Raw genomic sequence first — 10,766 nt, forward strand, 5'->3', positions numbered from 1 at the left:
GACACGAGCATGGTGAGGGATGCCTTGGCTTGTCGGTTTGGCGTGCCGTCGGCGCAAGTACTCGCCCACCAATCTTTAACCGAGTCAAAGAAGGGCCAAGCAGAAGTGTCTAGCCTGAGAATGAGGAATTTCTCGATGACCAATGACCAAAGCCTTCAAGTATAGCGGCATTTGTAGAAGAGGTGAGGTCCGCATTCTTGCGCCCTCTTGCAAAAAGGGCAAAGATCACAATTTGGCCACCCACGTTTTGCCAACCTATCGACGGTCCAAATTCTATCTTGGAGCGCCAACCAAGCAAAGAATTTAATTTTTGAAGGTGCCCAAGCCTTCCAAACCATCTTATCCATGGGTGAGAGGACCATCCCTAGGTAACCACTACACCCAAGGCCATGTAAAGATACAATATAGCCACTACACCCAAGGCCATGTAAAGATACAACACGACCACCCCCCATTGATGGTTAAATACAAGCACATCAATCTCCAGGCAATTCCCCTTATTAAATCAACATATAACAGTCTGTACTCTGTAGCGTGGCATAGATACATACAAATCGCAAAAATGTTGTCCCCGTAGAACCAGCCTGTTGGAGCCCACCCAACCCCTCGGTAATGCATGCATTTACAAAAATCTGCAAAGAATAAATGGAATGTGCCTCCACAGGGAAACCAGCGGCAGAAGAATGTGGTGCGTCTCAATCCAGACCGTAGAAATCACTACCACACGATCGTAGAAGCCAGCAGCCGTGGTTTCCTAGCCCTACTCTGAATCGTAGAAATCACTGCCGCACGGTGTAATTACATCCGACTCCAGCATCTGTACCACCCTATGCATCGTCGGACGCTCCTCCGGCAAAGAGCTCACGCATTGCTTGGCGAGAGAGAGCAGGGCGTCCAGGGTCTCGATCTGCACGCCGTCGCAATCCGGATCCACGATCTCCCGCTCTCTGCTCTCTCCAGCCAAGAAGTTCAGCTGCCATATAGCAAGTTAACCCTTTGTGGTAAATACATAAAAAGATGTGACATGCATGCGAGTTGTGCACATGAAAAGAAAGGAAATAAAAAGGTCGTACCCATCCAACAATGTTCAACCCCTTCTCAATGAATGACGCATCAGTAGGTCGCTTTCCGCTCAGTATCTCGAGTACCAAAACTCCAAAACTGTAGACATCCGTCTTTTCGGTAGCCCTGCCACTTTGCATATACTCTGGATGTTCGATATTGCGAATATTAGCTCAGATTATTACAAAGCGATACATTTTCCGAAGTGAAGCATGCATTTTCGTTCTCATCATTGATGAAATGGAACAACTTTCACATACCTGGGGCAAGATATCCAAATGTTCCTGCAACTATTGTAGTAATATGAGATTCTTCATCCTCCAGTAGCTTTGCCAGTCCGAAGTCTGATACACGTGCCTCAAAATTGCCGTCCAGTAAGATATTGCTCGACTTAATATCACGATGTATTATTCGAGGTGAGCAATCATGATGCAAGTAAGCCAGGCCTTTTGCAGCTCCAAGTATTATGTTAATGCGCGCCTCCCATTCCAGCTGCTCAGTTTTTTCTGCCAAGAACGATGAACATATGAGACGTTAGGCTGGGCTTTAAAAAATTGTTCCTGTTCAGTAATAGACTAATGCTCATGGAAGACCTGAGCAAAAGTTACTTGTACAAGGTCAATTTGGTTCGACATAAATTTTAGATGAAACCATAGTTAAGGCTGTCCATCCTTGTTTAGCTACTGAAATGAACTACAGACTATTCAGTCTGCCTGCAAGAAATACTTCCTCTGTTTCTTTTTCTTAAAATGTGTGCTTCTTTTTGAGAAATTATAAGGCGTACTTTAACCATGATATTTGCATGTATGCCATTTGAAACCAAGGTGTTGTGAACCTTGATCCATCATGACTCGTGAGAGAGAGAAAGGGTGCTTACTCATAAATTTTGAAGAGAGGGGAGATAAACAAGGACAAAAGAGAGAAAATGTTACTAAATTTGCATGCACGCCGTTTTAAAACAAGTTGTGGACCAGTGGACCTTGATCCACAACATGATGACTACCGCGCTGAAGATAACCAAAAGCTGTGGCTTGAAGGGTTTGGGTAGACATAGGTTACTATCAGAGAATAGCTTGGAGATAATAGATTCATTGTTCTTACTTGACTCGAACATGACATCCTTGTATAGTGGATGCTCAAGCCCTTGACCTTTCCTAACACAATATGGACTCCTAGATCTTAATGAATTAGGCTCCTGCAATTTTAAATTTCCTAACACGATACTATTGATTAAAGGACCACTGATCTCCCTCTGTTCGGGCTCCCTGCTGCTAGTCCACAATATAATGACACAAAAACTGTAGGCCTCGTATTTGTATGCAGAGGAAGTGGCATTTCTTATTCATCCTTTACATTGCACGTGTGATCAAATCCTATTCTACTCCAAGATATGATGTAAACCTGACCTTGCCTATAACCAAAATCTACTCCAAGGACACAGTTATCTGAACTTTTTTTCTTGTAGGGTCTGGTTTGATTGAGAAGGTGAAGGTCTACTCTAAGGATCCTCTAGGCCTCAAAATTGGATCGCAGGCAAAACCAACTTTTTTATTTGTACTCTTTTCCTTGCATGGCGGCACCCATATCTTAAATTCAGGATTTCTAGGTTTTGATGTCACGCTGAGTTTCAGGCACAAATAACTTAATCCTATAGGCTATTTTAGTGTTTGCTTAACACATGCTTAAAGATCACTGAGGAAAGCAAGCTAAAATCAGTTTATATTACAACTGCAACTATGAATAATTGGAAGAGTTCAATGAAAACAGAATTAAGATGTATGGCGAAAAGAAAAATATGGAACTCACCATGTAGCACTTCATCCAGGCTTCCACCTGGAAGGTAGTCATATATCAACAGTTTCGATGAAGGGGAATTGCAATAGCCACGGAGATTGACCAAATTACGGTGCTTAACACTTCCCAATATCTCAAGTTCTCTATCAAAGAATTTGTCACGCCCTTCATTTGTTTTCACTATCCTTTTCAATGCAAAAACGTTGCCATCATCCATTGCAAGTTTGTACACAGTCCCAAAACCCCCTGCTCCAATGATATTTTCCTCATCCATGATCTCTAACTTCTTAAGGATATCTTTTGTGGAGTAAGGGAGGTCCCCGTGGAACATCACAACAGAAGAGCCTGAAATGATAAGCAAGGTTATAACAAAAGTTCTTTATGACATGTGAATTACTGGCTTCGCATAACTCATGGCATCGTTACCTCCACATAGCTCCACCCTGAAACCATGTATATCTTTCTTCCCGAAATTTTTGTACAGAAAACAACCCCAGAAACACATCAGAGCCACCAATAGCAGAGCTCCCACTGTCGCGACCGCACTTATAACAACTCTGGAACTCCTTTTATTTGGGTCATCTACCATAATAGAACAGGAAAACACATAAGAACACAAAATTATTATGAACTGAAAATATAGAGGCCCGTTGTTGAACTGAAAATAGAAGTTAATTTACAGAATGCAAAATTGCCATAATAAAAGGATCTATTAGCTATTATTGGCGTCAATGACTAAATGCACATTCGACCTTGTGAACAAAAAATATTAGACGCATACAACAAATAATGCAAATAATTTAGGCTAATGTTCAAATATCTGTTACCTTTGGAAGGCTGCTGAGAGCCATCTGATGGTGATTGAAGTGCATCTTTGCACACTGAATTAATCTGCCTACCACATAAATCACGGTTCCCAATAAAGCTGCATTACCATGTGAAAATTCAGATGGGTAGAAGAAAGAGCAGCTTATGGCACAATGCATACGCCTTTACTCGACTGAATATGCAGATTTAGTTAGATAGATATAAATAAGAGAGAAGACAACTCACGAAGTTTCATTAAAATTGGTAAGTGAACCATCTGATGGTATTGGTCCTGTCAGAAAGTTCATGGATACGTTGCTGCATAGGATGTGAAAATAATTATTTTTTCATGGGCCAAAATAAGTGTCTCAACCTTAGTACAACTTTGTACTAGAGTTAGTACAAAGTTGAGTTGAGACACTTATTTTGGGACGGAGAGAGTAGCTTAACATAACAGGTTTGGTCAGCTTATGGACATAAAAAAAAAAGCACTTACAAAGATGCAAGTTTGGTCAGGTTATCAAGAGAATGCGGGATTGATCCCTTCAACGTATTGCTGGATAAGTCCCTGGATAAAATAAACATATTTCAGAAATAGGAATGAATATCTAAATAACATAAACACAAAAGGTGAATTTATCTACATTTCAATACATATAATTTGTGTTGAAGCCTTCTTATATGACCCATTACTGTAAAAAATGGTACATGGCAGATGTAGTAACATTAGTCTAACCTGAGGTATTTATAATCAAATTTAATAAAGAAGCTAAAACTACACCAGAGGACTCACAACGTCTCAAGTTCAACCAGATCACCAAATTCCGAAGGGATATATCCACTTATATAATTTCCTTGTAGATGCCTGCAAGTGATTTCACAACATACGCAATAAGAGCCTGATTTCACAGAAGAAATAAAAGCAAAAATTACATGCTAAAAATTCTCTGGCACAGATACAAGAAGCTTGTGACCATTAATTATCAGTTGCAGCATCTAACATTTAATTAATTATCCGTTGCAGAATCTAACATTTCATTCGATGAAAAAAAACATAGGTAGCAATCAGAATTACAATAAAACTTACAGTTGTTGCAACTTGGTACAATTTCCTAGCTCGGGAGGGAGTGAACCATACAAACTGTTCCCCTGTAGTGATCTAATGACATAAAACCACATTTATATCAAAGACCAAGTTCTTTGATATACAAGGCGGGAAATAGCTAAGAAATGCAAAAAAAGAAAAGGTGAACACACTTACAAAGTCTGCAGCTGATTTAGCCTTCCAACTTCTGGTGGTATGGGCCCGACTAACTTGTGATATGGGAGAATCCTAAATGGAAGGCAGTGAGTGACCTTATGATAATGCGACTCAAAATACTGAATATGAATTGAAACTAGGACATGGTGTCCAAAATATGAACACCAAATAACTGAAGCAAAACAGTGAGTGGATAGGTTAAGAAGTTGAGCAAATGACAGTAAGCAGAGTTAATATGCAGAGTGGTTTTTTGTTTCTTACAGATAAATCACTCTCTTGCTGTGACCATCGCATTTAACACCCTTCCATTTGCAGGGATCCGCGTCTTGTTCGTGCCAACTTAGAAAGACCCCATCTGAATTTGTGATTGCCTTCTTAAAGGCGAGAAGTGCTTCACCTGTATGAAACAGTTCGTGCATGATCAGTATTGGATAAGCAGAAAAAACAAATCAAATGGCCCGTGAGCAGCCACAACCATCATCACATACCGTCTGAACTTAGCGCTCTTGCTGCACGGCCCCCAAGGTGCAGGATGATCAGAATAAAGAGGAAACCGGGCTGTTTTCTGAGAAAATAGCCCATTTGTCACCACCTGGTGGAGCATACAAGGGTGACTAGAGCATATTCCAGAGGTCATGAATGAGGAAATACGGTATGCATCTTTACAATCGGAGAGAACCCAACCAACCAACCCTGCAATGGTGAAAAGCAAAACAAATCAGCAATAATCATATAGTAGTAACAAACTAAAGACGCGCTCAGAGAAATCTTAAGCCTTGAACGGCGGAGAAAAAATAGCAGATCAAATGCAGTACTTTTCGAGATAACGGTGTCCGGGGCTTTCGCACGAAATTGGCGGCCATGATATGGGAGCTACTAACTTTTTTTCGAGATGCTATGGGAACTAAATGAAGCAACATTTTCAGTCTTTTTATGCAAAAAAATAATCCTTTCAGGCTAACTGAACTAGCTGCCTTCGAGCATCTGACTTCGAGATTCCCCAAATCCAAGAAAATAAATCTACAGGACGGAAGCATTAGGCGGGCTCGTTTCTCAAATCGGGAACCAGTAGCGGATCTAGATGGCGTGAGCGGCACGCCCGGAGCAGAAATCCTGGAGCTCGGTGGGGTTTAACTAAGAGCATCACTGGATGGGAATGAGCCCGTACCTCAAACCCTCAGCGGGGCGGAGACAGCAGGAGCGCGATCTTGCGGCGAGGAGAGCGGCGGCGACGCTAAGCTGCTACGGCGCGGCGGCGGGCGGTAGAGCCGCGGTTGGGTTGAGATTGGTGGGTCTGGACTCGAGGAGGAAGAGGAGCTCAGGGAACAGAGGTGCCGACGATTAGCGGTGGGGGAGATGGAGGATGTGAGCAGGGAGTGGGAAGAAGCGGCACTGGGTGTGGTGTGGTGTGGTCACTGTGGTGGTGGTGGTGGTGGTGAGCAGAGCTGAGAGCACTGAGCACTGGCAGAGTGAGGGGGGAGGGTAAATGGGTCCGAGGAGATTAGGCAGCCGGTGGTGGCGTGGGTGTGGGAGTGGGACTGGAGCTGGGGCGCGAGTAGTCGTAGCAGTGAGCGTGAGAGAGTGCGGTTTTGTCCGCGCACTGCGTCAGCGACGGCGGCACACGGGACGACGGGGCGAACAGCTAATCGCTCAGTTATTACCAGATTGCCTTGCATGATATACGGAATTTGTCTGATTAGATTTCGTGTTGATTTTATATTGTTATTAAAGGAAATCTTGTGCTTAGAGCAAGTTCGTTGTCTGTATTGCTGTTTAGCAGTTATCATTGGGTTAAGGTGTTTGTACTTGTACCCGAAAAAATGGGCTTGTATTATGGCACGCGAAGTGACAACGACATCTCTCTTCACTTGGACGAGAAAAGCGACGCATTCTTTACTGCAGAGAGGGCTCATGATGTACTCCTTCCGTTCCTAAATATAAGTCTTTTTAGAGATTTTAATATGGACTACATACGGAGCAAAATAAATGAATCTACACTCTAAACTATGTTTATATACATCTGTATGTAGCCATATTGAAATCTCTAGAAAGACTTATATAGGAACGGAAGGAGTACTTATTAGCTAGAGGAACTCACGAATCACATACTCATAGCAATCAACATGTTTTGGGCAGACCAATTTCATACCTAGCCGTAAGAAGGTCTTCAATAATAGGTCCGTCCCTTACGGTGACGGTTAGCGTACGTCACGGAGTGGCGATCTTGGGGCGAACCCAGACTCCCTAGGGTTTCTGGCATGGACACCGTCGCCGATCATCGATCTGCATCAGTCTGACTTTTCAGGATCGCCTCCCTGCAAACCACCTCATCCACACTCCGTCCCATCCACCATAAGTCTCCGCGAGCTAGGGACCGCCGTCGTACACCACCGGTTCGTCCCTAGGGTACTTTGTCTTGGTGTGCGGGGTTGTGAAGGAGTGATGGAGGATGTGGAAGGACTGATGAGAGGTTTGAAGTTTTCGGCGGTGGAAAGGAGTGTGAAGGCAGGGCAGGCAGAGAAGGGGTAATCGTATGATTGGGCACCGGATGATCCTCAGGCAGTGGAGAAGTTGTTCTCGGAAAAATCAGCGCACGCAGGGGTAGTAGGGAAAACCTTGGGAAGAATTTGGTGTCCGATTAAAGGCTTGGAGTGCAAAGAGCTAGAGGCAAACATCCTGGATAAGAGCATTGGAGGAAGGCCCCTGGTGGTTTGACAAGGAGTTGATCGTCATGGAGGAGTTTGATCCGGAGAAGACAGTGGATGAATATGACTTCAACCTCATTCCCATGTGGATCTGTGTCTTTGGGCTACCTCTTGGGTATATGAACGAGCCACTGGGAGAGCATTGGTGCTGATTTTCATGAGTTTCTGGATGTGAATGTTGGTCATGGGGGCAAGGTAATGGGGAAGTACCTCCGAGTGAAGGTTAAGTTGGATATCAATGAGCCCCTCATGAGGGGTTTTGTGTTGGATAGGGAGAATAGGCGGGAGGAGAATAAAGGTGAAACAATAGTGGAGCTAGGTGAGAAGAAGAAGAGGAAGAAGAAGAAGAAGAAGGACTTGCTTCGGTGTCGTTTTGAATACGAGCACATGCTCGGCTTTTGCTATACTTGTGGTGTGATCGGGGATGGTGAGAAGGAGTGCAGGAGGAAGCCTGTTAGAGGTGACGCATCGCAATATGACCCATGGATGAGGGCTGAGGAAAGCTATAGAAGAGGGGGCGGAGGAAGAGGGAAATGGCAAGATATATGGGGTAACACTGACAGAAAGAGCATAGGCGAAGGTAGAGGGAGTCATGGTTCTCATGGTTCAGGGGAAAGGAGGCTATATGGCTGGGGAAGAGGCTCTGGTGGCTCAGGGAGCAATGCGGCATCCTGGAAAAAAGATAGCTCAAACTTTGAGAACAGTGACAAGAACACAGCTGAAGAGGGGTAGGTCACGAGTCCACTGAAACTGACTGAGATAGTCGACAAAGCTGCAACAAATAGGGAACTAAAAGCCTCCAGTTAGATCCAGCTCCAAACACTCTGCAGGACAGGGAGCAAAACAATATGGTAGTAGACCTACTGGTTGTGGGGGGCACTGTTAGCGCAGATGGAAGGTAAAAATGAGGGAGCGGCGGCAAAGATTAACAAGGTTGGTGAAGAGAGAAGTCCTCGGAGGGAGATGTCAGATAGTAATGCTGGGAAGGGGAAGGATGGGAAGAAGTTCAAGAGGAAGGTGCGTCCGGAGGGAGTGGGCTTGAACGGTAACCTAGATGTTAAACTGGGAAAAGAGAAGCTGAAGAGATGGATACTAGTGTAGCCAGCAACCTCAAGAAGGGCAAAAGTGGAGAAGAGTCTGATCTTACAGCGTAATAGATGACAACAGTTCAAGAGGCGAGGAAGAAGTAAACAACACAACCACAAGCATACCAACCGGGCGGCTAGAGGAGCCCTGCCGGGAGCAATGAAAATAGTCAGCTGGAACTACCGGGGTCTCGGGAATGGCCTAGCAATTCGTTCTCTTCTTGAATTGGGGAGAGTGGAGAATCCCGATATTTTGTTCTTGTGTGAAACAAGAATGGAGGAGAAGGAGTTAGGGAGGTTTAGGTAGTGGTTCAGGATCACCAACATGACATCGTGGAAAGATGAGGGGACTGGGAGAGGGGTCATTTTGTTCTGGCGAAGAGGAGTGGATGTGACCTTGAGATCGTATGGAAGGCGGCATGTGGATGTGGATGTTAAGCAGGGGGGTGGATCGATTTGGCGGTTGATGGGAGCGTACGTAGAGTCAGCTATGGATAGGATGGAGAATTGGAGGCTACTGAAAATTCTGAAACAACAACACAAAAATGGAAGACATTTTAACGAAATTCTAACGAGCTATGAAAAAAGTAGAAGGGGTGGCTTGACCGCAACACTATATTGATGGTTTCCGAGAGGCTCTAAATTTTTGTGGGCTTTGATACATTGGATTTGAGGATGACATGTACACATGGAGAAATCATAGTAAAGAATTATGCACGTACATTTATGAAAGGCTCGACCAGGCAACATCAAACAATGAATGGTGTGACATATTTCCAAATTATGTGGTGGTCAATGGTGAGCCTCGGCATTCTGACCACATGCCGATCATTGTGCATATGGAAGGAGTCTGCAGGGGATGGAAGAGAGGTGGACACTTATTCTGTTTTGAAGCTCGCTGGCTACATGAAGATGTGTGTGAGGATGTGATAAGAAAAGCCTGGGAGAATAGTTGCTTGTCAGGTGCAGGGGCGTGGCACACTGGTATAACAAGATGCTATATAAACATTTTTAACCCCTTTCTGTGGCGGCATTTCAAACCATTGCCAGGCCAGTGTGTGCGATAGGGGGTTCCTCCCCACATGACCCACAAACTGTCGGGGATAGGGAATAGCAACAGATACGTTTTGTGTAGATAAGCATACGCGTTGCCGACATGTATCCCAAACGCAAGTCTTCAGACAACTGTTTGTGACATCCTGCATATCCCAAACGCTCCATCCTTGCTACTCGTTTTGTGCTCGCATTACCAGCGCAATCGATATTCTGGGGTGCAACATATACGATGTGGGTCACATCAGAAACAATTCATGATTATAGAGCGTGTATAATAAGGCGACTGCCACAAACATTTAGTTTTATCGCACCATTTGTGATATTGTCTAACATCACACACGCTTTACAAATGGTAACTGTGTGCATGGTTACACATGTTTCCTCTCTGTGAACCGTGTCGGATTATGATGTATATCACACACGTTGTGCTTTACAGACCGTGTGCACCGTAATGACATGCACAGGGTATTTTCACCCTAATTTAATTGCTGCTATTTAAAATTGTATCGAATTTCAATTTGAAAGTAGGCTATAACTTCATTCACATCCATCAGGTTCAACAACCAATGCATTATTCGATTCACAGGTACATATGTTAAAGAATTACATAAAAAAGAATTACACCAGCACCAGATAAAGAATGATGAATGAGGGTTGTATACTTGTACCATTAAAGATGGTAAAGAAAGAGGCGAAATGCATTCTGGTTGCTGAACAAGATGAAGCGGAATGCCTCTATTGTGCTCTCCTTCATGCAGAAGGCACGCACAACTCTAGTCCAACCCCTTGTGATGGTCAGCCGCCAATCATGTATTTTGAGAGGTGATCTTGAGTAAACTGCTCCAAGAACCACTGCAAAGGAAAAAAGATTTAGAATTGTCATCTAACACAACTCATTATGGGCAGTAAAAAGAAGGCTATAGAGTTCTTACTTACCATATTGCAGTTCACTGTTGTCTTGGATAAAGTGTAAACAAATAGTTTAATTGGCATCTT

At 43.8% G+C, this 10,766-nt stretch overlaps 1 protein-coding gene across 1 annotated transcript; it reads right to left on the minus strand.

The window, feature by feature from the left end:
* Window positions 1–466: 466 nt before the first annotated feature.
* On the minus strand, window positions 467–6,450 carry LOC119290874 (LRR receptor-like serine/threonine-protein kinase FEI 1). Its single transcript, XM_037569540.1, has 14 exons — window positions 6,093–6,450; window positions 5,413–5,617; window positions 5,186–5,321; window positions 4,925–4,996; window positions 4,751–4,822; window positions 4,457–4,528; window positions 4,160–4,231; window positions 3,910–3,981; window positions 3,684–3,781; window positions 3,283–3,438; window positions 2,869–3,201; window positions 1,323–1,568; window positions 1,074–1,207; window positions 467–973 (listed from the first exon to the last, which is right to left on the minus strand). The coding sequence occupies exons 2-14, from the start codon at window positions 5,504–5,506 to the stop codon at window positions 761–763; spliced, it is 1,770 nt and encodes a 589-aa protein (XP_037425437.1). The 5' UTR covers window positions 5,507–5,617; window positions 6,093–6,450; the 3' UTR covers window positions 467–760.
* Window positions 6,451–10,766: the final 4,316 nt, after the last annotated feature.

Source organism: Triticum dicoccoides, chromosome 4B (assembly GCF_002162155.2).
Source record: "Triticum dicoccoides isolate Atlit2015 ecotype Zavitan chromosome 4B, WEW_v2.0, whole genome shotgun sequence".
NCBI classification, from domain to species: Eukaryota; Viridiplantae; Streptophyta; class Magnoliopsida; order Poales; family Poaceae; genus Triticum; species Triticum dicoccoides.

Coding starts and splice junctions, on each gene's coding strand:
- LOC119290874 (XM_037569540.1), bottom strand. CDS start 5,506: ATGGGCTATTTTCTCAGAAAACAGCCCGGTTTCCTCTTTATTCTGATC. Junction 4,232..4,456: donor CTGGTTGAACTTGAGACGTT/GTGAGTCCTCTG, acceptor TATTTTATCCAG/GGACTTATCCAGCAATACGT. Junction 3,202..3,282: donor CAGGGTGGAGCTATGTGGAG/GTAACGATGCCA, acceptor TTATCATTTCAG/GCTCTTCTGTTGTGATGTTC.